Source organism: Panthera uncia, assembly GCF_023721935.1.
Source record: "Panthera uncia isolate 11264 chromosome C1 unlocalized genomic scaffold, Puncia_PCG_1.0 HiC_scaffold_4, whole genome shotgun sequence".
NCBI lineage: Eukaryota > Metazoa > Chordata > Mammalia > Carnivora > Felidae > Panthera > Panthera uncia.
Genome location: NW_026057585.1, coordinates 73608048 through 73635273, shown reverse-complemented (window position 1 = coordinate 73635273; position 27226 = coordinate 73608048). Strand labels below are relative to the sequence as shown.

Genomic DNA, 27226 nt, shown 5'->3' with positions numbered 1-27226 from the left:
TGGGGAAAAGATGAGAGAGAATCAAGGGAGAAAATAGACAGAAGGACCGGAAGAATAAAGTTTCATGTCAAAATTGGAAACAAAAGGTTGTACCCTCAAGCTGAGACATGTAGAAGTGAACATAGTGGAGTTGTCTAGGTCAGTGTTCTGTAAGCTTTTTTGATTGTGCACCCCTATCGTCTGAGTGTGCAACTCCCATATATGCGTTAGTATTCTTTAAAATTGCTTATTCCTTTTTTAAAATGTTGGTTTAGTTAAAACCAGAGAATATCTATAGCTTCCCTATTCCAGGCCTACATAACGAAGTAAGGTGTCATTGTTAGCCCACATTTTTCTCAGAATACTTAGAGCACCATGCGTGATACATGATCTTGTGACAAGTTAAACGGAATGAGGGCGTCAGTATCAGCCCATAGCTTAACTATTCAGAAAGCTAATATTAACATTTTCAGTGTGTGCTTTGATGCGTAGAAGACTAGAAATCCTGCTTTAAAATCGGGTGGCCTTCATTTCTTCTGAATATGTACAAATATTTCCTTGAAATGTTTTCCACTAGTTCCTTGAGATTAGTTATATATATGTTTCTGTATATGTGTGTAGGTATGTATAGCCATAAGCTTTCTTGTTTAAGTTTTAACCATATACACACTTCTGTCCAGTGCAAAAACTAAGTCATTCGATGGCCTGGGTGGCTCAGTCAGTTAAGCACCTGACTCTTGGTTTCGGCTCAGATCATGATCTCACGGTTGGTGCGTTCGAGCCCCACATCGGGCTGACAGCATGGAGCCTGCTTGAGATTCTCTCCCCCATCTGTCTATGTTCCTCCCCTCCTCGTACATTCTCTCCAATTCTCTCTCAAAATAAGTAAATAAACTTAAAAAAAAATTAAAACAACAACAAAAACTAGGTTGTTGGTTTGTTTCCCAAGTCGCATGGGGCTTGATCTTCACTGGTGTTAACTTTATAATAAAGTCTCAAATGGCAGCCTCTGCATGAAGCATAAATACACATGTAGGAATTCGGTAGCATTTGCTTAGCAAGTAACTTATAGCCACATGATCATGATAACACTAATGAACAGCATACAATATAAATTACCAGCAATAGGATAGCCTCATCTGTAGGATTTAGCAGAACTTATATTTTGTATATTTTATTTTTATTTTTTTGCAGAACTTTTAATATAAGGCACCTATATTTAGTTTCTAGGCTAGGTATGTTGTAATTACCCTCAATTTAAAATAAAAGTAATGGGGCGCCTGGGTGGCGCAGTCGGTTAAGCGTCCGACTTTAGCCAGGTCACGATCTCGCGGTCCGTGAGTTCGAGCCCCGCGTCAGGCTCTGGGCTGATGGCTCGGAGCCTGGAGCCTGTTTCCGATTCTGTGTCTCCCTCTCTCTCTGCCCCTCCCCCGTTCATGCTCTGTCTCTCTCTGTCCCAAAAATAAATAAAAAACGTTGAAAAAAAAAATTTAAAATAAAAGTAATAAACTTTTCACTGAAGAAAAAGTGGTAAATTTCCAGCCATCCTACGTTGATTATTAATTTATATCCTGAATTTCATGATTATGTCTCTCCTGGTAGTTAAATGGCCAAATACCCATGAAGCTAGCCTTGAAGGTAGTTAAGTAGCATAATAGTATGTAATGTTTATATGAAATAGTACGTTACAGTTAATGGAATGATTTGATATCCATTCTGTCACTTGGTATTTACCTAAGGTAGGTAAGACAGAAATATTATCCCCATTTTGTGGGTGAGGAAGTAAGAGGCAGAGCCTAGTGACATAAGCCCTGTGCTCTTTGCACCTTGTTACTTTGTATGAAAAACAAGCTATAGCTGTGTCCATCTTCTAGGACTAATTCTTCCTTCCACCTCTTCTTGTGTGTGCTGCTCTTCCCCAGAAAGGAGACACGTAAAAATTTTTTTTTTCTCCAGAGATCACACATAATCTTACATGAAATGACTAAACAGTTGATCATAAAAGGAGCAAATATATATAGTCAAACTGAATTACTATTTTTTTAAAATTTAATGTTGATTTATTTTTGAGAGAGAGAGAGACACAGAGCACGAGCGGGGGAGGGGCTGAGAGAGAGGGAGACACAGAATCTGAAACAGGCCCCAGGCTCTGAGCTGTCAGCACAGCCCCAATGTGGGGCTCAAACCCACAAGCTGTGAGATCATGACCTGAGCTGAAGTCTGATGCTTAACCGAATGAGCCACCCAGGTGCCCCCTGAGTTATTTTTTTTAAGTTTATTTATTTTGAGAGAGACAGAGACAGTATGAGTGGAGGAGGGGCAGAAAGGGAGAGAGAAAGAATCCCAAGCAGGTTCCACACTGCCGGCGCGGAGCGTGACCTGGGCTCCATCTCACAGAACTGAGAGAGATCATGACCTGAGTCAGACGCTTAACTGACTGAGCTACCTGGGCGCCCCTATTTTTTAAGTTTTCTCAAACATAGCCGCTTTTCTTTTCAGAACACGGCATAGTGCAAATAGATAGGTACTAAATGAGTACCACCAGTGTGGTGGGAAATTTGTCTTTCCTGAATCCTAAATTCACTAAGGTCAGGTAAGTAGTTGAAGGACTTTTTCCGAACGGATATGAGGTTAGAGTTGTGTTATGTGTTCTATGGTGTTCCTTAGTTGTGCAAATGCACACATTATGGTGTGTATTGGGCACCCCCTAGATTTGTGTTCTTATCTGGAACCACAGATTGGTATTTTTAGATGCCTTATGGTGTTTTTAGATAATCAGTTGCTTTATATTTCCTAGCTGTGATTTCTAATCCTTGCTTTACCCCTAGTGAGGTAGTTAGGACAAAGGAATTCTGATTTCTTGGAGTGATGGCTGCACAAGTAAAATAACATTGTCATCATGTTCACAATGTGGCAATAGCTATAATTTTGCGACACTGAGTAATACTAAGTCAGGTGATTCCTCCTGTTAACGTGCTCGTCTGGAAACACCTCCAGCCAGAGGGCCAGGCTAAGGCTATCTCTGAACCAAAGGGAAGCAGTAAAGGGACTTCCCATCACCGGGCCCCCAGAGAGTTAACTTGATCTACCAAACCTTTTCATCCTCACTCTTGGTTAATGACCAGATAACCCCAACTTCCCAGTCCTTGTGGGCAACTGCAGCTTTAACCAGTTTGAAAACAAAGCTCTCCACTTTGAAATGTATAAGAATCTGGCATCTTGGTCTTTTGGAGTACTTCTTCCAGGAGAATGATGGACTTATTTATGTTCCAGGCTTCGAAGACCCATACATTCTTAAGTTTTTGGTCCTCTGTTGAGTTATTAATTCTACGAAGGGAGGAGGACATGCGGTGTAAGAGCACAGAACTGAGTGTCAGGACACGTGGATTTTCATTTGAGCTCTGGCATGTGCTTGCCCTGTGCCTTCTGACAAGTCCCTCAGTCTATCTGAAGTGTTTTTGTCAGATGGGAATATTAATTAGTACCTGTGCCGTGTTTATAGCGAAAAACAAATGAGATGACAGAAAGAGAGCTACTGTACAAAGTGTACATACAGCATGCACAGATGGAAAGGACTAGCATTACCATCTCAGTTGCTTTCCACTCTTTGAAGTCGTCTTTACATTCTCAGTTCCTGACAGCTACATACCTGGAGGTAGGAGGGTCAGTGCTTGTTGGGCCTGGAGGATTTGTTTCTTCTGCTTTTTTCATTGCCTGCCTTCCTTTCAACATTTAAGTCAATGATAAAAGACACTTAGCAGAGGGCAGAATTTAGTGTGTCTGTGAATCAGCAGAATCCATACAGCCAAATCAATACAACCAAGCTCGCATTGACATTCTTACAATACCCTGCAGGTTTTTAATTGAGAATTCTTTGCTCACTGCCCTACCCCTGGTTTTAGATGGATTAACTCATCAGCACAGTCTCCCATTTTTCCAGTGGAGTCCATGATTAGAGAATTATCTGCATTCGTGGTATGTTTTCTGAAGAAGAACAGGTTTCTCTCCATACCCACTTTTTTTTTTTTTTTTTTTTTTTTTTACTTTTCTGTTGGATTACTGCACAAAGGTTATTGCACAGCAGAGTACAGGCACTTAAGCAGGGGTTTCCCCATGTGAACATTTCAGAGAAAAGGACCCAGAGTGAGGCCAAAGATACTTGGAGTCTTAAAATAGTTCTTTTTTTTTTTTTTTTAATTTTTTTTTTTAACATTTATTTATTTTTGAGACAGAGAGAGACAGAGCATGAACGGGGCAGGCAGGGGCAGAGAGAGAGGGAGACACAGAATCTGAAACAGGCTCCAGGCTCTGAGCTGTCAGCGCAGAGCCCGACGCGGGGCTCGAACTCACGGACCGTGAGATCATGACCTGAGCTGAAGTCAGACGCTTAACCAACCAAGCCACCCAGGCGCCCCTTAAAATAGTTCTTGAGGAGCTTGTATTTGTCCAGTAGATTTGTGTTGAATTCCTACTATGAGCAAGGCATGTTTCCCTTGAGGATGTGCCAGAAACAAAGACAATTACATAAGAACTGGGGAGAAGATAGGAGCAGGGAAATTTTAGGCTTAAGAAATAATGTGCCAAATAATAACATGCCACACAAGTCTGACGAAAGTGAATATGTTAATTGTAGAAATAGATTTTATTGGGTGCTGGGAATGGTTTCTTGGGGAGAAAAAAATTTAGTGGTCCCTAATTAGTGAGCGTGTATATTTAATTTGTTACAGTTGTACTGTAAAAAGCAAGCTTCTTAACAGTGCTCTCCCCCCCCCCCCCCCAAAAAAAAAAACGTAAAAGATTGGTTTTAGTCCATGAGATAGTCTGAATAGTTCTTGCTTTCAGAACATGTTCCCTGTACTCCAGGGTTTGGGATGGAGATGGAAGGAGCCAGAGGTCTCTTCAGAGCTCAAAACAGAATCTTTTTCTTAGCCTTTGGGGCCAGGTAGGGTGGAGGCTGCCTAGACTCTAGGTCTCCTGTGCCCTCTAAAGTAACAAGATTTCTTCTGAAGGACAAAGCAGCCACACACACTCCTAGCTTACAGAAGTCTGAGGTGTCCAAGGAGACATGTTCTAGGAATTTAAATGTTTTTGGCTTAGTCTGGAGGAGAAACCTGCATAGCTACTGGTCATTGACATTCTCAGGGATTTAAATGTGGAGCATTCCTAGTCATTTCCATTTGAATTCTTTGCTTATTTGGATCAGTACACTCATTCTAAATTTAATAGTTTAAAGGGCTTTAAAATTTATTTCTTGTCTATTAAAAGAGATGGGAGAAGATTTCTCTGTATTTGTTTTTAGCATATTTTCTAAGAGTCCAGTTTCAGATGCATGGAAACAAAGTAAGTCTAAATTAGAGGATGAAGCAAGTTGAGTTACTGGCTACAGTACCTAAGGGAGGTTGGACTTTGGACTTGATGTTCTGTCTGAGACCATTCAGGCCAGGATTAGATGTCTTATCTAGCTCTGAGCAGCGAAGATTATATGCCATCTGGCATTTGTATGATTCTTGGTATTTTTCGAGGCCTTCTAGCATGTATTTTCCCATTTGTGTGCTGCAACTGCCCTGTGAGGTGTTCCTGCAGGTGAACAAAGGCCCCCAAGAAGTTAAGAGATTTGCCCAAGATCATAAACATAGCAAGTTAGTCGTCAGAGAGGGAGAACCTCCATGTCCAGTACATTTTCTTTATGTATTTATCCTGTACTTTACTGCCCCCCACTGTTCACAGCTGAGTATTCATAGGTGCTGCCTACTGACCTGGAGACATGCAAAGGGGAAGGAAAAAATAGGAAAGAAAAAAGAACAGAGCTTGGAAAGAGACAACAGAGAAATAAGAAAAGGATGTTTATATGGTAGTAGATAAGAGTGCTATTAGCATCTTCTATTATTGTCACAGAAATGATGGGAGTAGGTGTTTAAAAATGATCATTTGGGTTAAGGATTTGAGTCACTGATCTAAGCCAAGACTGCTTATCTCTCTGAACAGTTTGAATATACACATACCTTAAAACAGTGCAAAAAGTGAGGATGAACAAGCTGACTTAAGGCAAGAACAGAATTTTAGAGCTCCACCATTAACTATATTGCGATCTTGAGCAAGTAACTTAAGATAACTAATCCTCTGCTTTCTTATTTGTAAAATTGAAATATTGATCTCTTTATCACTGAGCTGAGTGAAGATCAGTTAAGGGTAATGACTGTGACAAGTAGTTTGTGAACTCAACAGCTCTTAAGTTGGCATCGAAACATTCTGCAGAGTCCTACTTCTCACCTCTCCTGGGCATACACAAATACAGGATCCTGCCAGAACAGGAAGAGGTGGTTCTCAGGGTTTCTGAATCTCAGAAGGAATCCAGTAGGCAAAATGCCTCTTTGTTTTAGGATACAATTTAAAACTCAGGCTCCTGGCACTGTTTCTGTCTCCAACTCATGTCAGAATTCTCTTTCAGGCTCAGAGCCTGAAAAACCAGTAACTCTCCATTCTTCTTGCAAGAATTTATTTACTCTCCAGAGGTTGGAGAGTCAAAGAGATTAACAAATATTCCTGTGGGGCGGAGCGGGTTGGCCCAGCTCACTCCTTCCTGATGGAGGCTGAACAGGTGAGGGAGCTGTGTAACAGCTGTGTGATCTAGGGCAAGTTTCTCCACCTCTGGTGCTAAGTTTCCCCATCAGTAAATGAGGGATGACACTCTTCTGTCATGGAAGGATTCATTGAAATAAAACTTAACAGTTTCGAACTGGGTTCTAAATGTTATCTGATCCTTTTTGTGTAAAGGGCCAGATAATATTTTTGGCTTGCAGGTCATACAGTTTATGTTGTAACTGTTCAGCTCTGCTAATGTAGCATGAAAGCAGCCTTAGTGTAAATGAATGACGGTGCAGTCTTCTAATAAAACTTATTTTATGAGAACAGGCTGCAGGCCAAAGTTGGCCTGTGGTCTGTAGTTCACAGACCCTTGCTTTAGAATACTTCACTAAAATACTTGATTTTTTTTCCTCCAACATACAAAATAGTGTTTTATTGCTGTCCTGTATGCAGGGATGGTTTAAGAACATTACTGAAGAAATGAAGAAAGTGTGTGAAGTAAGATGTTTACACATCATTTTCTATTCCACAGAAACAAATCTTAAAATGTTTTGTTCATGCCTTCCTGTAAGTTTCATTGCTTATACCAGATGCTGTGCCTTCATTTATTTTCTAGTTATAACTGCATTATGATCTGGCCCTTGTTTAAAAGATTATGTTGTAGTAGATAGCAAACAGAAACATGTTTTTGTTTTTGAAGCAAAGTGTTTCTGCTGCCAATTTAAAAATGTGTCCTTGTGAACAGATCTTTGGGGAGAGCAATGTGCAGCTAGTTCCAACCCTTCGTCTTTTGGGAAGCATGGTTTTTCTAGTAGGCAGTTTGAAAAGCAACTTCATACCTAGCCTCTTGGAGCTAAAAACAGACACACCCTCAAACATTGAACTTGACATTAATCAGGGTTGGGGAAAGGGGTCTTTAGTCAAGCTGCATTATTCATTCTTATAGTACTGGATACTGTATAATCACCTGCGAATAGTAACTATGACTAGCTGATACACAGTCAAGTAAGGGGTTAGAACTTAAGTAAGAAGGTTTCTGGCACTACGCTCAGTGCTTTCTTGCGTGATTAAGTAGAAACCTTAGATGAGCTTAAATAAAGATTGTTGACCCCTCTTTTCTCTCTAGTCACCCTGCCTTCTTTTGTATTCATTCATTTATTACATCAACTAGTGAAGTGTCGGTCTTCCATACCAGACCACCCCTTTGGCCTGCATGGTGAGTATACATTGCTCCTGGAGTGCCTTAGTGGAATGACTGGCCCAGGGCCACCAATTAGTAGGCAGTAGGCCAGTTCACAGACGTAGGTCTTTTAATTTCCAGAGTGATGCTGTTTTTCTCCTGAAATTGTTGATTTGAGATTGGTTTTATTGTAGAGAACGCATGCCTCCTTAAGGTTTGAAATACTCTTTAGCCATGATTGATGATGGGTCCATCTGTACAAACTTTAGAACCAAATTGACTGTTGGTGGAATTGTTTGGTTTCAAAAGTCTCAGTTTTCAAATGTCATTTACACTTTTCTTTGTAGTTTAGAAGAATATCTAAAATAGCAAGCACAAATAAGCTTAAATCCTACCCCCTTCTTATCCATCTAGTAATTCACATTAACATTCTTTTTTTTTTTTTTTTTTCTTTCTGTGTATCGCTCTCTCACCATTTGAAATATAACATTCCAACAGTTTTGGCTATTTCAAATAAACCTGGAGCTAACTACAATAAATATCTGAACAGTACTGGAATGTAATAAAAGGCATGCAAAAATGCTGGCAGTTGGGCAAGATAAAAAACATGTCATCTAATGACAGAGGAAGGCATGCTCAAAATGCAAGACACAAAAGGGAGTGAAGAAGGTATGTGCTTTGCACATAGGGAGATAACTGATACATGTTAAGTTGGAGATACACAGGAATGATTAAGGTTGCTTATAGCCTAAAGGCCGCAAGTTGGATTGGGGGGCGGTCATTAAAAGGAAATGGTGGTACCAATGTTTAGATTTGTTTTTCAGTCAAAACTGGGCTAAGATATATTTGCATTTGACAGTAAGAGTATTGTTTTTAGGTGAAACCTGACTGCCTGGAATGGGTCAGCTCTAGTACTTTAATAGAAAGCAGCATTGGTCAAGGGTTGGGTTTCACTTCAAGGGAGCTTTCTTTGATCTTTTTTCCTTGAACAGTTGTTATATTAGGGTTTTAGGTATTATCTCCCAACAACATCTATTTGGTTTTAGTTATTTTCAAAGAGCTATAAAGTGGGTGTAGGAATATTGTAAAGGACTTTCATAGAGCGAATGAGGTTATGTGCCAAGAAAAGAGAGCTAAAGTCTAAAGGTACAGAGTTTTAGAAGCCAGAGCATATTGCAATAAAACTTACATTTCTATATAATTTTATGAGGTAGATCTTTTTTTTTTTTTTTTTTTAATTTTTTTTTTTTCAACGTTTTTTATTTATTTTTGGGACAGAGAGAGACAGAGCATGAACTGGGGAGGGGCAGAGAGAGAGGGAGACACAGAATCGGAAACAGGCTCCAGGCTCCGAGCCATCAGCCCAGAGCCTGACGCGGGGCTCGAACTCACGGACCGCGAGATCGTGACCTGGCTGAAGTCGGACGCTTAACCGACTGCGCCACCCAGGCGCCCCGAGGTAGATCTTTTTGATACATCCTGTTTCATGTCTAGGCATGTCACTGAGGGAGGATTTGGTGAATTGTGGTACCTGGTCAAGAGTAAGAGCTTGGAATATTTCCAAGATCTTAAAAAGAGGAACACTCTGTTCTGAGATGTTTTGAAAACTGCTTAGGTCTCTTTTTCTTTCTTCATCAATGATAGAGTAACTGGATATTAGAGTGACAGCTAGATTTTCCATCCTTGAATGATATGATTGAATCATCTCGTTTCCTCCATGCTTTTCTCCTTCTCTTCCTGCTAATGTATGGCCAGAGATACTTGCCCTCCTCCTACTTACCTTTTGTCATTAATTTTTCAAACTTTTCTAATCTATCGTGGTCACCTTCCTGACAAAGTTCTGTCTTTCCAAAGATTTACACTTGGGAATGGTATGCACCCATGTTTCCAGGCTTCCAGTCTGCCTTGCAACTTGCACAAGGTGTGTATGGGGGTGTGGGGCTGTGGCCTTCCTACCCTGCCCTTTTATCTTAAATTCACTTCAGTAAGTTTCAGGTGGATTTCTGATTGTTGTCCTTCTTACTTTAAAGGCCCAGAGAGAACCCCCTTTATCTGAGCTTCCCAGAATAGCTCCTATAACCACTTCCTTTGGTTGTTCAGGCAATCCCATTAAGTCTATTTCAGGGCCACACTTTTCAAGAGACCTCTTTTTCTCAGGCCATACCCAGCAACTCTCTTGCCTCTTCATTCAGAAGTAATCAAACTGGGTGCTAGATACTGTGAGGGATCCAGAGATAAATCATATTTAGGTCCTACCTAGAAGGAGCTTGTAAACCAGAAAGGGAAATATAAGACATACACATAAATAATGATCATACAAGATAATCTGGTGAAGGCAGAAAGAGGTGCAGATCAAGGGCCCTGAAGGTTCACAGGAAGGAGTGATCACGTCCGGATGGGGATGTTTAGAGAAGACTTGTGGACAGATGGCTGTTAAGTTGAGCATTGGAGAAACAGCCTTTTTGTGATGGACCTTGATTCTTCTCTTTCTAGCTTTGGAAAGCAAACTGTTTTTAAAAAAGCAGGTAAATTAATCGATATTGGGAGTTGAGATTACCTCTGGCAACAACCGTTCTGTATACTTGATCTGATCCTTATGTCTTTATTAAATAGTTAAACATCTTATTCAGGTAGTATGAAGTAATTAACATGAATGGTAAATCTAATACTAATAATTAAATCTGGGAAATTCTATGCTGCATGTCTCATGAGTGATCTAAAGCTAATACAGCTTGATCTTAAAGCAGTTTTGTTGTCAACTGTGTATAAATAGCTTTGTCCTGTGATGAGATAGCAATTTAACATGGAATAAAAAGGATCCTGGAATATAAATCTTTCTTACTTTTTAACATACCTTCTCTCATTACTCTAGAAAATGAATCTGGCATGTATTTCATGAGCTGTAAATGTTATGAATAGGCTACTTCTGTGGCAGAATCAACTCAGTTGCAATTAATGTATTATTAAAATCAGAAGTAATAAGATTAAGGTCAGTTTATATTTTTTTTAACTTGTTGGGGTGTTTGGTGAGCAAAATGCTGATTAGGTTTCATTATTTTAATCCTGTGCCTCAGTGGGAAAATATTGAGAACACCAATTTGTTCTTATAAAATCTGTTGCTTGAGATTTGGTCTAATTTCTTTTCAATTAATTTTTTTTGAGAGAGAGAGAGAGAGAGGGGGGGGGAGAGAGACCCCGCACTGGAGGGGCAGAGAGAGGGAATCCCAAGCAGGCCCCACACTGTCAGCATGGAGCCCGATGTGGGGCTCAAACTCAGGAGCCATCAGATCGTGACCTGAGCCATGTTCAAGAGTCAGATGCTTAACTGACTGAGTCACTCAGGCACCCTGAGATTTGGTCTAATTTTTAAAGCCCTGTGTAATGACCAGATCTGCTTTAATGAAAACCTTTTGAATGAAAGTAGTCACCTTTTCTTGGAATTTACAGTAACAAAGAGGTATTAACAGAATTACCTACTCATCATCTCTGTGCAAAGATGCTACACTTGATCTTAGCCAAAAGGCCGAGAAGCAGTCTCTGTGCAGAGATGCTAGAAATCCTGCTCCTAATGAGATCTTCCATTTCTGATGAGAATACCTTTGGTTTTGAAGTCAGAAATTTATAAAAAGAGGTTTCTGGATGGAAAAATCATAAAGCCTATAACTCTAAATCCAAAGCTCAAGTGGAACTTTGAAAATAAAACCTAATGTAAAGTAGAACAGTGAGAGCTGTTCAAAGATGGAAAAGAATGCCTTATCAGCAAGCCATTTTCCCAAAACTGGGGAGGGAGATACTCATATTGAAGTTGAATGACCACTTGGGATGGGATTGAGGAGGTTCGGCAGAGGTTGGAGTAGAGCAGTGTTCTTTAGATAGGTGGGCCTTGGTGGCTTTTGATGTCTTTTTTTTTTTTTTTTTTTTCAGTCCTAAACTTCTGTGATGCAATAGAATACAAAGGACATTATTATTGACTATATTTTGCCATTGTCTGTGATTTTCTAATGCCGATGGGCATCTGAAGTTAGATATTTAACCTTTAGTACATTTTTCAATTCTAGAAATATTTGACAACTTCTGTTTTGTACCTAACCTTCACTCCCAACAGTGTGTGGGTCTGAGCCAGCCAGGTTCATTGATAATCTGTTGACTGCACAGATGTTTGGGAACTGATCATACCAGCACATCCTTAGTTGGGATAGTTCAAAATTTAAAAGCATACTGTCCACAGACAGAATTTAAAGGTGCTTCTTGAATTGAGCACCTTTGTAATGTTTGTGGGAACAGATCACAGGACAACCAAAACTTGTTACCAACTTTCTAAATCTCACAGACCTTTTGCACTCAAACTGAATCTACCCGTCACTAGCAAGTATACAAAAATATCACACTGGCAATGGTTCATCTTCCTCCTTTGACTGTAGCAGTTTGTGTGGCAAATTTTGCTAGATCAGGCCTATCCATGGATCCATACAATAAAAAGTTAGATTCTTTTTAAGTTTTTTGATACTTATTTTTATTTCTGGAAAGATTTTTTATTCCATTTTAAAAGGTTACATACAGTCTTCATTGTCCTGAGTACCTTGTAGATATCTGTTAATAAAAATAAACTTCTCTAGGGGCGCCTGGGTGGCTCAGTCGGTTAAGCGTCTGACTTCGGCTCAGGTCATGATCTCACGGTCCGTGAGTTCGAGCCCCGCGTCGGGCTCTGTGCTCACAGCTCAGAGCCTGGAGCCTGCTTCAGATTCTGTGTCTCCCTCTCTCTCTGCCCCTGCCTGCCCCGTTCATGCTCTGTCTCTCTCTGTCTCAAAAATAAATACACATAAAAAAAAATTAAAAAAAAAAAAAACTTCTCTAGATTACTTTGATTTCTTTGTTCTCAGTACATCTAAGAGAATAGTGTATAGGCCATGTGCATACAATGATGAATGAAAATGTCGTGGGAGCTGAGTTGAGAGGACCATACTTGGTTATTGAGGACTAAAGATTTTATCTAGTCGTTTCAGCTGTGATTCAACACTCTTCACTTTAATTCCCTCCAGAAACTCCAGGATCATATTGCTTCCTAGTACTTAGAGTTCTGTTGATGTATGGAGCTGCTTGTTGGCCTCCACCACCAGAAATTGGCTCCAAATCTTTTCCCATTACATCATCACCCACTAATGTCATTACACCAGAGTGAAATTTGCTTTGAAGATTGTACTCTTGTTTTCCTTCCATTTCTTTCCTCTCATCATTTCCTTTAGAAGGAAAAAGAAAAAAAAAAAAAGAGAGAGAGACCTCTAGGACAATCCCGGCAAATATTTAAGAGGGAATCAAAACACCCTCACAGTCTAAACCGATGATTTATCAGCCCTCATTCCACTCGGCTGACGGAGAGTGATCTGCCCAGTGTGCGTCCACACAGGGTCTGGAAAGGAACACGTTTGGTCACGTGATGCTTGGCTTTGGTGCTTTTCTTTCAGCCCTTCAGAATTAGTTCTTAATGATTTACATAGCTCTCTGCCAGCATCCTGTCACTGGCATGTTAAACCTTTTTAAATAATTTCCCAGAATAGAAATTCTTAGGACATCACTAAGTTTCTTGTTCTTTGTATTTAATTAAACTGTTTCTTGCATTTAAGTATTTGCCAGATAAGCATTTATGCCATCTGGAGTTTTTTACTTTCCCACCGTAAATCTTTTAAGACTTTATAGTATCATCTACTGTTCTAACTGATATGGGGGTTCTTATTCATCTTCCCTCCCCCATCACAAAAGCAGTTGACTGCATGCAGGTTTTGACTCTCTTTTCTTCATCCTAAATTTAATTCCCTGTTATTTTTCAACCACCTTTAAAGCTTCCAGTTGACAGTGTGCTTTGTTTGGCTTTGTTCCTGACAGAAGGCTTCAGGTAAGGAAAGAACTGGGAAGTGGTTCCAGTTTGGAGACTTGGTGCCACCCACTCAGTTATTGGCCAAGGCTTCAGTGCTTCTGTGCCCTTGGAGGCAGATTAGCTTGAGAGTAGAAGGAATAATAATCATCAGTAGCCTCAAAGAAATGGGGCCACGGTGTCTGAAACAAAGGAATAAAATGGGCTCTTACTTTTAAGACTTGGGTTTACATTTCTATACAGTGTTAGTCACTGGGACCCTCAGTATGTCTGCTGCAGGCTGTGACATGGAATGTGAGAAACCATGTTGAACTTGAAAAAACATTGAAGGGAATGGCATTGAAAATTATGGACCAGACTAGAGCACCAACCAAGTACCCTTTTTGCCCCCTCCTAAGACAAGACATTAAAAGGCCTGATTCACATTAAGATTTCAGTTTGGATTTCTAGTAATTTTAGGTTTTCTAGTTAGAGCTCCTTGTTAGTGTCTGTGGTATAGGTTGGATAGAAGGGAAAACTTTTTCCATATGTTTTTGCTGACATTTAAGTTTGTGTCAAGAGCCTCTTCACAATTATGTACCTTCTCAGATTGAAAAATTGAATGAATTTGTGAAAACAGCCATAAGGAAAGATATAAATAACCTGAACAGAAAGTCTGCCGTTATTACTTCTAATGTATCTTATGTATGTATTTATTTTCAGTTGTCAGAATGTCCACAGAAGGAGGATTTGGTGGCACTAGCAGCAGTGATGCCCAGCAAAGCCTCCAGTCCTTCTGGCCTCGTGTCATGGAAGAAATCCGGAATTTAACAGTGGTAAGTAAGAATGAGAAGCTTGTGGAGTGTAAAGAACTATGAGATGAATAACTGAGAGTAAAACGTTTTTCATTTCAAGTACATTTACAAAGGCATAGTTCATTCCTTACCTTTGGGTGGGAACATGAAGATGTAATTTACCTTAGTGAGGTAACTACAGGGGTTTTCTTTTTATATCTTAGTGGCTTTCCTTAGGCATGTGGGTGTATAGCGGATGCTTTGATGCAGAGATAGCTTAATGTGAGGCATATCTTTTAGAGAATGTGGAAAAACAGAGCTCTCACCTTCCTTCAGTAGCTGTAGCTCATTTCTTAGTCCTGTTTCAGTGGCCCTGCCAAATTTCTGGAATCATAAATGCTGTTGGGCAATTTATTCAACAACAAATCTGTAAGCAGGCACTCTTTCTAGGTGTTAAAAGATACCCTTTAGATCAGGGTTTCTGCACAGCAGCTTTATTGACATTTAGGCTGGATCATTCTCTGCTGTGGGGGACTGTCCTGTGCATCGTAGGATGTTTAGCAGCATCTCTGGCCTCTCTACGCATGTTGCCAGTAACAATCTTCTCCAGTTGTGACAACCAAAAACGTCCCCGTACATTGGCAGGTGTCTCCTGGGAGCTAAAATCATCCAGTTGAGAACCACTGACTTAGAAGAATCAAATATAACCCTGGCCCTTGAGGGGCTTACAATCTAGTAATTACAACCAGAGTCATTTATTCAGTGAATATTTATTGAATATAATAGTGAATATACTTACTGAGGCAGGCACAGTGATGAGTCTAAAGCAGTAAAAGTCAAAGTGCTACGGGATTACAGAGGACATAGTGCTTGTTCCTCCCTGGTTGAGTTAGGGAGGCTTTAAGTAAAGGGAACATTTTTTTGGATCTTGAAATAGGAGAAGCATTCACCAGATGGAAAGGATGAGTGTGAGAGTATCTTAGGTAGAGAGATTGGCATTCGTAAAGGCCTGGAGGCCCAGAGGGGAGGACCTTATGTTTCAGGGAACAACAAGAAGTTCAGAGTGGCTGGAGGTTACTGTGTGAGTAATAGGGGTGAGGGGAGGAGTAAAGTGGTATGACAGTGGTAGAAGGAGGTGAGACTCATTAGAATGAAAATATTTCAAGAGTGTAGTGTTATTTTCTTAGTGAAGACTGTTCCATTTGGTGTCATTTTAGCAAATACTGAAGGATCTCTCTGTTTTAGATGTGTCATTCCTGCCCGAAGGCATTAAGCATCCTAGCAGAACAGATACCGGACTCCTTCCTAATGTAGAACTCATGTTGCACTTTCTTAGAGCTAGTGGTCTTTAAATCTCAGACGTAGGAGGTCAGTTTATTTGCTTATTCAGCAAATATTCATTATATACCTACTGTGGCTGTGCTACTTACCGTGGATCCAGTAGTGGGCCAGACAAGATCATTGCACTCATAGAACATGCATCCTGGTGGGAGAGAGAGACTCTATAAACAAGTAGTGAATGAATAAAATAAAATAACTTCTCTTTGTGGTAAAGGCCCCACTGACTTCAGGGCTTAAAAAAAAACAGGTTCATATTCTGATGTACCTGTAGGTCATATTTGTTTATATGGGACGTTTCAGCAGCTGAATTTGGCTTGGCTTTTCTCAGAGTGGCTTGCATTCACAGATGAATTTTCACTGAAAAGTCATTGTTTCTTTTATTTAGTGTAAAGGTGGTGGTTACCTATACTGTCTCAGATAGAGGAGAAAAAGAAATGATAAAGTAAAATGTAGGGTATTTTGCTCATATTTTGAGTGGGTAATCTCAGTCATGCTTATCAGGTGTTGGTGCAGGAGTCAGCCAGGCATAAAGCTAGTGCCCTCCTGGGCTGTGGTGGGATTAGGCCAGTGCCGCAAGTCTACACTCCAGCTTGAGCATGGAAGCAAAAATTCAAGATCAGGCAAGTGGCCAAATAAACTCTGGAGGTTCAAGCTCAGCACTTTTCTGTAGTTTGAGTTTTGATTTTTTTTTTTTTAATTGTGGAAAAGAATATGTAACAAACTGTGTCATCTTAACAATTTTAAAATGTATAGTTTAGTAGTGTTAAGTATATTCACATTATTGTGAAACAGATCTCCAGGACTTTTTCATCTTGCAAAACTGAAACTCTATACCCCTGAAACAACAACTACCCTTTGCCCTCTCCCCAGCCCCTGGTAGCTACCATCCACTTTCTGTTGCTGAATTTGACCACTCTGAGTACCTTCCATAAGTGGAATCGTACAGTATTTGTCCTTTTTGTGACTGGCTTATTTCACTTAGTGTAATGTTGTAGCTTATGACAGGATTTCTTTCCCTTTTAAAGCTGAATAGTATTCCGTATATATGTGTATACCACGTTTTGTTTATCCATTCATCTGTCAGTGGGTATTTGCGTTGCTTCCACCTCTTGGTTATAGTGAATAATGCTGCAATGAACATGTGTATTCACATATCTCTTTGAGACTCTGGGCTTTGGTTTTTATTCGCCTTGGTTTAATTTGCAAGTTTGATTGCCAAAAAAGCAGATGGTGGTGTTGACCAACTTTTATTCTCTAGACAGCTAGTCTACCAGAGGTTCAAAGTGGGTTACTCTGAGGGATTCAGTTTTAGTTCACATTTTATGAATGAAGAGAAAGACCAGCAAGGAGGACAGTTGTCTTTAATGATTCTTCTATAGATGGCTAAAGCTTTTTTCCCCTTGAAAAAGACTCCTGGACCACTACCATGGGAACGCTTAGATGCTTAGAGCAGCGGTTGGCATTTAATAGGTGCACAATAAATATTTAAGTGAATTAGACTCCCCTACTTGAGATTGAGTGTGAGGCAACATCAGTGACGACTTCAAGTAGGGATGCGGTCTACTAAAGTTGGGGTGCTCTTTCCTTTGGTAGGACCCTTCTTTCTCCTCTGCCTGCAGCACATAAAGGCATCTTCCTCTCTGACTGTGTAAATACTTTAGTATTTAATCTGTGCCTTTCCAGAACTCAACAGTACTTACAACCAGACTTCTTCAGATATGTCAGAGCCTCTTAGGTTGACATCTCAAAATTTCGAACAGATTTTTAAAAAATCCATAGGTTCAAACTGTCCAAATGTAAATAAAGGTTTTGCGAATATTCATAAGGTGTTGGAGTCCCTCTAAAACTGGGACAAATTTGTTCTAAAAACAAATTGAAATTTGCTAGGTGATCTATTTCATGATGCATTGGGAACACTGGACCCAATCATTTTGGTCTCAGCTTTGCAAAAGCAATTTATCTTTCATCTCAGCTTGGCCATTATGTTCTCCTCGCTCTTAAAAGTCTCTGTAATTGTCCATAAATCCAGGTGATGTTCAGTTGGGATTGAAATTGGTTAAAAATCATACCAAAATGATGTACACTAGGATGATTGTGCAAAGTACCGTATTCCTGCTCAACAGAGCTCTGGGAACGATAATTAACAGACTTCTTGGCATTGAATTTTATCCCTCTAGACCTCTTTGAAAGTGGGGAAGAAAAAGCTAACTTCATATTTTGGGGGGCAGGTGGGGAAGTGCAGCAATGCTGAATCTTGAAAAATCTCCTCCTCTTATTCCCTCCATTCCGTTCAGCCTTTAGTTAGCTGTAATTTGATGCGTAGGCCACTTTCTTTTAATTGCCAGTTACATCTTATTTTTTGGTGCCTTCAGATTGGACGGTGACATTTCTAACATTACAATCAAGCCAGATAACCGTTTAAACAAGAACTTGGAGAGGAAGGTTGGTGGGCTGTTACAAAACAGGTCTTGTGCTGTTTGAGCCCTTCCTGTCGAGCAGCGCCTCTTTAAAGTTTATTGTCTATATGAACCAGATGAGGATCTGGTTAAAATACAGATTTTGAGGGGTGTCTGGGTGGCCCAGTTGGTTGAGCATCCGACTTCATTTTGGGGTCATGATCTCTCAGTTCGTGGGTTCGGACCCCATATCGGGCTCTGTGCTGTCAGTGCCGGGCTCACCTCAGATCTTCTGCCCCCACCCCCTGCCCTGCCTCCATCACTTGCTCACTCTGGCTCTCGCTCGCTCGCTCTCTCTCTCTCTCTCTCTCAAAAATAAACGTTAATAAAATATATATGTATATATATTTATATGTGTGTGTATATGTATTATGTATATATTATAATGTATGTATATTATATATACACACACACACATATATATGTATATAGATTTTGATTTAGTACATTTGGAGTGGAATCTAAGTTCTGCATTTCTTTTGAGTTTCCAGGTGATGCCATTGCTTGGTCTGAGGACCTCACTTTGAGTAGCAAGGCTTTTAAAGCAGTGGTCCTTAACTCTCACTGTGGGTCATAGTCATCAGGCGAGTTTTCAAAACACTTGATGCCCCCTAGAGTTCCTTGTTCAGTTAGTTAGTCTGTGGTAGAGCCCAGGCCTCTTGATTTTCAGAAGCTCCCCAGGTGTTTCTAACATGCAGCCAAGGCTGAGAATCAGTGCTTTGGAGAGGATTAGAACATGGACTTTGCTGGAATGCCTGACTGGGTAGGACTGGAAAAGATTTCTCATCATTATTTGAAACTTCGGATGTTCTTTAGTGCAGCCTGAGACCCGTTGACTTTTCTTTGGCTCCAGATTCTCAGTGAGTGAATTCAGACTTCTTGAAACTCGGCGGTTTCAGATGGCAGTGTTTTTTGTTTTTTTTTTTTTTCAACTTTTTTTTTTTTTTTTTTTTTTTTAATTTATTTTTGGGACAGAGAGAGACAGAGCATGAATGGGGGAGGGGCAGAGAGAGAGGGAGACACAGAATCGGAAACAGGCTCCAGGCTCCGAGCCATCAGCCCAGAGCCTGACGCGGGGCTCAAACTCACGGACCGTGAGATCGTGACCTGGCTGAAGTCGGACGCTTAACCGACTGCGCCACCCAGGCGCCCCCAGATGGCAGTGTTTTTAATGTAGTTCTTTGGTTGTGGTCAGGATCATGAGAATTTTCTGAGAGTGAATCTGTTCTTCCCCCTTGCTGATATCACTCCCAAGGGTACAAAAGAAAAGTCAGTATGTGTCAATTGTTCGTCCACTTGGATCAGCATCAGGAGAAGTTAAATGCTATTCACATCAGTTGCATGGCTGCCATTGATAAGGGGAGCAGGGAATTGAAAGGCAATTTAGTGGACCATAGCCTGTTGCTGGTGAAAGGGCTCCCCTCTCCAGTAAGCTTGTCGTAAACCCTTACACGTGACTGAAAAGGTAGGATGAGATTATAGAAGACTGGGGTCTTGTCAGCAATAATGAACCACACACGCACATATGAAGATCCACTTTTCACACACTGCGCCTTGAGATCTCAAGGTCTGGGGATCACGATAAAGTTTCCCAAAAGAAAAGGCTTTTTGGAAGGGAGACTTAGAGCAGAGTTGTTTTGTAAATTTCTGCCACATTTTATATCTCTACAAGATGGGACCCGTTTTTGTTTGAAGAATGGTCTCATAGAAATTCTAGAAGTAATAGATTGAAGAATTATTGATTGAAGAATAGTCTCATGGAAATTCTAGAAGTAATACTCTTCTCTTTCAAGTTGGGGAAGGAGGTCTTCTCAGCTTTGGGCTTTGGTTAAGAAATTTTAGAACAGTCGTGTGGAAATACATTAAATAACCAAGCCCAATGAGAGCACACTTGCAAGAGAGTTAAATCTTGTGGTCATAATCTTGTGCTGTATGTATCACCGTGGGAGGCCTTCCAAAGGAATTATCCTCAGCATTCTCTTTAGCATTTCTGTTTAGCATCATCATTTTGTGTGATATGCCACATAAGAAGGAAGACCAGTGATTGATTTCTGTGGTTAAACGTTTTTTAAAATCCCTTTAGGGTCTGTCCCCAATCCAGCATTCCCTTTCCTGCTGCTCCCCTCTGTACTCAGATCATACATCTAAAACTTAAATAGGCCATGTTTTTTGTGTCACCATACTTTTGCTTCTGACTGAATAACATTCTCATACTTTTCCAACAAGCAAATTTTGTAACATCCTTTAGACACAGTTCAGATGTCAGCCCTTCTGTGGAACATTTGCCAGCTCCTCTTGTTCATTCCAACCCCTCCCCTTGCCCCACCAGCTGCCTATTTCCTTTCTTGTCACTGCGATTTTACACCCCCATCCTAGTATAGCATAGGGGGTTATATTTTTTATGTGACGGTCTCTAACAATTAAACTATAAATCTGTTCAAAGGTAAGAATAGACTTGCATCTTTTACATAGTAGCAGGTATCATACATTCACTATTGGTCGAGTTGCATGAATGAGTGAATGAAAGAGGAGAAAAATAAGAATAGAAGGAATGTATCCTCCTGTCCTTTTCTGGTGAAATTCCAGTCATTTGAACTTGTAAAGCTCTGCCACTCCAGAGGTAGTTTTAGTAGAAGCCTCATGGAAACTGTTTTACCTAAGTTGGAAAGAGAAAAGGTACAAAAATTGGTGTTGGAGGTTTGTGGAGTTGGTGAGTGGTCCCAAGCAGCCCGTTGGGTTTGTGAGGAGAAATCCAGTGTCTCGGTGTGCATTTTATCCTAATAAAACTAACTCTTCCTTCTGTAGTCATAAAAATGGATTCTGGGAAGGCTGGTGATGTTTTTCTAAAATGCCCCACTGCCTTCTTTGACATATAGTTGAGAGTTTCTTTTGGTCTTAGAATAGAAAGTTCACTTATGCATGTTCATTATGTCAAATCTGAAATAATAGCTGCTCCTTCCATAATGTGATGATGCAAATTCCCAGGTGAGCACGTTGGGTTTGGTGAGTCACATTTCAGACCACTTATAGAATCAGTCACTTGACACCTGGGCCCAGTAGGGGTTTCGCTGATTTTAGCCAATCTCTCCCTTTGCACCTTTCTCTTCACTGCGGCTCTGAAACCCAGAATTGATTTTATTTCTACAATTGCATCCATCACTGGGCATGTGTTTAAGTACCAATAGTATCAAAAGGGCTTAAATCGCAAATAATTGAGTAGTGCTGGTAAGAAAGCCCTTTCCTAAATTCTGTCCCTAGTAAAGTCACGTGGTTTCCTCCCAGCCCCAGGGCAGTTCCTAAAAGGCAGCTGAAAAATTTACCCATTTTTCTCCATACTCTTCCACTCCCACCCCAACCCCCAACCCCCAACCCCCAACCCCCAACCCCACCCCCAAGCAAACTTCGGAGACCAGGCCTTTGCTGCTGTGATGGGAAAGGCCCTCCTCCCCGATTTCTGGTGTCAGATTAGTGCAAAGGTCAGAAGTAGCCCATATCAGCCAGTGCTGGCTGAAGACAACTGTGGGTCACAGTGGTCAGGTGCTACTGGCACCTTGCCCTTGTAGTCCCAGAATAGAAGAAAAAACTAGCAACTCAAAGGAATGCCCTTGAGGCAAAAGTCTCATTTTAATCTACATATCGCAGACTGGTTGGTGTGCTTAGGGGGGCGGCGGTGGGCACTCAAGATGCACCTCAATATTGTGCTGGCACAGAATCTGATATTGTTTGGGGCTACTCTTCATGAGGGCACTGTTAGATGGCATTGTAAGTTTATCCTGAAACCTTTAATTGTCTGAAGCTCTGCATGGGTTAAGAAGAATTTTGCTCTGAAACTTGTATTCTCTTCATTTAATTTGTAGCTCCTCTCCTGCCATGTTTTTTGAAAGGAGGGACTAAACCAGTCACAGTGTTTCAAGATGCCTGTCATGCCCTGTTGATTGTCCCCACCATTTATGTGCCTCTTGTTACTCATTTCAGAAAGATTTCCGAGTGCAAGAACTCCCACTGGCTCGTATTAAGAAGATCATGAAACTGGATGAAGACGTGAAGGTGAATTCACATTCGTTTTTATTATTCATATTGAAGTTATAATGGTGGGTAGGTTGTCGCTCATTTTTGTAGTGCTCAAAGCTTAAAAATGAAAATTTCGTTATTGTTTCTTTTTTTATTTCGTTCCTGTCTAAAATTGTTAAGTGAGCTGAAATTGAACAGTTTTAATTATTATATCGTGCTTCTCTGGAAATTAAGGATATCTTGTTTTCCAGATGTTGATAATATGCTGTTTGCCTTTTTTTTTTAATGTTTATTTTTTTGAGAGAGGTTGAGAGAGAGCAAGCAGGGGAGGGGCAGAGAGAGAAGGAGACACAGAATCTTAAGTAGGCTCCAGGCTCTGAGCTGTCAGCACACAGCGCAATGCAGGGCTCCCAAATTGTGAACCCCAGGATCATGACCTGAGCTGAGGTCGGCCGTTTAACCGACTGAGCCACTCAGGCACCCCTGCTGTTTGCTTTTTGAATCACCCATCCTTTTCACTGTGTAGGGTAAACACAAATTATATCAGCAGGACAGTGCCATCTTCTCAGTTAGCATTTTATTGCAATCTCTAGTTTGTCAATATAAGCTCTAAGAAATGCTTGATAAAGATACTGCTCTTGTTCTAATTTTTCAATCTGTGAGCTGTTTTACATGAATGACAACCTGTGAGGTTTCCTTGCAGGTGGCTATTTCTGTATACCTAGGCGCCCACCTCCTATTTCAACTCTCAGGAAGAGAGCAACACTTACAGCTTTTTCTTTTTTTTAAGTTCATTCATTTTGAGAGAGAGGGCACACATAACACGTGAGTTGGGGGCGGGGGTGCAGAGAAAGAGGGAGACCCAGAATCTCAAGCAGGCTCTGTGCTGTCAGTGCAGAGCCCCATGTGGGGCTCGATCCCACAAACGGTGAGATCATGACCTGAGCTGAAACCAAGAGTTGGACACTTAACTGAGCTACCCAGGTGCCCCTTCACTCTTCTTATCACTGAAAACTAATAGTCCCTTGTGTTTGTATAGAAAGCTAACAGTTCACAGCAATTTTCCCTTTTATTAGCTCTCACTTCTCCTTCCTTAACTCCAGAGCTCTTTCCATGGCTCTGTCCTGCACAGACCAGCTCACCAAGGGTTCAGAGCCTTGTTTGACCAAGAGCTTGAACTTTGAAATCAGACATGGCAAAGCAGCTTACATTACTTGAGCACTTACTAAGTGCCAGGTCCTGTGCTGGGTGCTTTTATATACATGACCTCATTTGATTCCCACAACAACACTGAAAGGTTGTCTTCTTTTTCAGTATGTGAAAAGTAAAACCCAGAAGGATGGGAAGCCTGAAATTTTATCTAAATCCATTGGCTCTCAAACTCATTATCTTTCCCCACATTGTCTGTCCTTGGATTAGGACCTTAACGCTGCCACTTAACTGGCTCTTTGGCCGTGGGCAAGTCACTTTACCTCTCCTAAACCCTAGTTTCTTTAGGTTTCTTTGAAAGTCTGTTACGAGAATAAGAACGTATGTGGTAGTTGCTAGAAAAGTATTCTTTTTCCCTCTTCCTTTCTTCTACTTGCTTTCTGCTTTGCCCGATTCTTAAGGATTTACTTTACCTTGGAATCTCTTGGGACTGCCACCTTCTCATTTTCCAGCCTTTACCCCATCGTCGATGGCAGGACGTGAGGCAAGGGACAAGTGGGCTGGTTTGAATAACATGCTGGTGATTGACAGGGAGGGCCTACATCTGTTGCAGATGATCAGTGCAGAAGCCCCTGTGCTCTTTGCCAAGGCAGCCCAGATTTTTATCACAGAGTTGACTCTTCGAGCCTGGATCCACACGGAGGATAACAAGCGCCGGACTCTACAGGTAATGTTGTAGACGTACATGGGGAAAGGGGGCAGGCAACTGCCCTTGCCTTTGTCTGCTTTTCTTGCATCGTTTTGGACCAAAGATTGTTCTTCCTTAGGTTTCTGTCAAGCTGATGTGTGTAATTGGCATATTCCTCCCACTGTTGTGAGGCAGGCATACTCTATAGCCATGATTGTATTTCCCCACCAAGAATCTTAATTGCCAATTCTCACGTTTTTCACAGCTCAGTGACTGAACTCTTCACTTGGTGAGCTTTGACTATAGACAGAGGCTCAAGTGTTTGATCTATTTCCAGATGTAAACAACTTCTGGTTGGAAGCCTTGTGAGACTCCAGGAGAGGGCAGTCCCAGGGAGAATCCATCTCACTTACCTCATTTGCCTTTTTGTTCCTTGTCTGCCTTCCTGGGAACCCTTTCCTTTTCTTTTTCATTTTCCTTTTATTTTAAAAATCAACATTCACATTGTGTGTGAACGTCCCTTTACCTCCAAATTGAAGATGTGTGCTTATTTATTCTGCAAGTATTTATTGAACACCCACAGTATGCCAAGCAGTGTTCACACAAAACAGAAAGAACCCCCACACCCTTGGGAAGCCTACATTCTAATGCAGCTAGACATTGAGAACTTACTTTATGCTGCTGTGAAGGAAGCCTATGACTCTAGAGAGATCCAGTTAAAGCTGTCTTCAAGATGAGTCCAGATTAAAAAATGAGCAAGATACTTGGACAGTGTTTCAAAAAAGATACCCAAATGACCAATAAACATATGAAAAGGTGTGCGGCATCATTGGCACCTGGGAACTAGAAATTAGAACAAGACACTGGTTTACATCCACTAGAATGGCTAAAACAAAAAGGACTGGCAATACCAAGTGTTGGTGAGGGAGTGGAGTGAGTGAAACTCATATAGTACTTACTGCTGGTCAGGATGTGAAGTGGTCCAGTTGCTTCGGGAAACTGGCACTTTCCAATAAACTTAAACATATCCCCACTGTGTGACACAGCCGTTCTACTCCTGCGTATACACACTGAAGTGTGGATGTTATTGTGTAAGAATGTTCATAACAAGCTTACTTATGATGGCCAAAAACTGGAGACAACTCAAATATCCATCAAGATGGGGATATAGAAACAAAAGGTTATAGTCATAAAGTGGATTACTAGTCAACAACAATAACAAAAAACTGTTGTTCCGTACACTGTGGGTGAAATCTGAAAAAATTATTATGTTAAGCAAAAGAAACCAGAGGGGAAAAAATTATATAACACACGATTCCATATACTCTCACCATCTGTGGTGATAGAAACCAGAGTAGTGCTTGCCTCAGATTCAGGGGGGAGGGCAGTTGATTGGAAAGGGATAGAAGGACACTTTTTATAATCTTATCTGGTTGATAGCTGTGTGGGTACATATATTTATTAAAATTCATCAAGCTGTGTCCTCAAGACTTCTGTATTTTACTGAATATGAGTATTCAGTAAAATACTACTGGCTTTAACAAAGGCAAAATAAAAAAAAGACCAACTCTAAGTATATTTGTGTTTCCAAAATACTGTAGCACACTTTGGTGTATGTTTGGAGGTGTTCTTTTGTTCCCCACCCCCACTGTTCCCCCAATTCCATCCATAGATGAGCTGTTTAGATAGCTTTGAGTAGGTGACATCATCAGGAATGTGATACTGTATCGTACCGATCTTAAATGAGACCTGGCGGCCTTAAGATGCGCCCCGCTTCCGTTGGAGGGTTATTGTCAAGCTGGTGGTTGGCAAGAAGGGTGGATTGGAGTTTTGCATTTCAGTGGCTTGGGGCCATCACAGAGACAAGGGAAGGAAAAAACAAAATTTCCATCCCCTTTTGTTTTGTCTGGTGAGTCACCTCTCTTAAGATGTGATATATAGAGAGATTGCTAGGGATTTCTGTTACCATGTTCATTTACCCCCCAACATTTTATTACGAAAACATTCAAACATAAGCAAAGTTTACAGTATACTTACCTCTTAGATCCTACCGTTAAGTTTACTTGCTTTATCCCCGTATCTGTCTGTCCCTCTGTCCATCAAGTCATCTGTTTTTAAGTGCATTTCAAAGTTTACTTTCCCCTCAAGACTTCAATATGTATATCACTCACTAGAGTTCACTACTTTTTCCTGTTTTTTTTTTTTTGCTTTAAAATTTTCATGCAATGAAATATACAGATCTTAAGGATCATGTGTTAGTTTTTAATTACAAAATTTTAAAAATTATTTAAAGAAAGGGAGTATCACTCTTAGAATTCCATTGGAACAGGCCTTGGTTTTGGTATCATTAGTCAATTCTAGTAACTTTAGACTTCCCCTTATTCATATCACATTAAACAAGATATAAACCACGGATTTAACATTGTGACTTTGAATTCCAAAATAAAAATCATAGCCTTGTGGGAACTAACATATAGATCCAGTGACTAGAAAATAATTGTAAAAAGCTATTAGGATTTCAATAGAGATTCAGAAAGATTATAAGATTGAATAGTAGCCTAACCTTGAAACCTGCCAGTTGAGATTGCTAGGTTTGTACAAATTTAGCTGGAGGATGATAATTTAACAATTGTGGGGCAGGCCTGGTGTAGGATCCAGCAGAGGTGATAGTTGTAGTTGGAGGCTCAAATCCCTAGCTTGTAGAGCATGAGCTACATGTAGATCTTCCGTGAAGTCTGATGTGAAGTTTATGAGTTTGGCTGTGCTTGCTTTAGCTATAGCCTTGGCTGTGGTTGTTGAGTTTGGCTTAGAAGTCATCATCTTATCTTACTTGTAACGTGGAGGGTGTAAAGCCAGGTGAACTAGTTTCTCCCCAGGCTAATTTTTCACCCTGCTTTTCTTTGTTACAGAGGAATGATATCGCCATGGCAATTACAAAATTTGATCAGTTTGACTTTCTCATCGATATTGTTCCAAGAGATGAACTGAAACCTCCAAAGCGTCAGGTGAGCCGGGAAGGCATTGCTGCTGCTTCTGACCAAAGAGCACCTTGCGTGCTGGTGTCAGATATGCTCCCTTTCCTCTCTCAAGTCATTTGCTGTTCCTTTTGCTTTTCTTTCTCTAGACCAGATCCATCCTTAACATCTCCCTCTGTTACTCATTTATGGATACTTTTAACTCAGTGCCTCTGAGGTG

General features: G+C 40.6%; 1 protein-coding gene across 5 annotated transcripts in view; it reads left to right on the top strand.

Moving 5' to 3' along the window:
- The window catches only part of NFYC (nuclear transcription factor Y subunit gamma), a 67693-nt gene that overhangs the window by 23871 nt on the left and 16596 nt on the right, over positions 1–27226 (top strand). For 4 of the 5 annotated variants that reach the window (XM_049618702.1, XM_049618698.1, XM_049618699.1 and 1 more), the window contains exons 2-5: positions 14316–14428; positions 22159–22230; positions 23957–24070; positions 26941–27036. In XM_049618702.1, the coding sequence (XP_049474659.1) occupies positions 14324–14428; positions 22159–22230; positions 23957–24070; positions 26941–27036 (387 nt within the window). In that variant the 5' untranslated portion in view covers positions 14316–14323. Of the gene's footprint in view, positions 1–11659; positions 13635–14315; positions 14429–22158; positions 22231–23956; positions 24071–26940; positions 27037–27226 lie in introns of those variants that run through there. The other variant, XM_049618700.1, reaches the window with a different exon arrangement.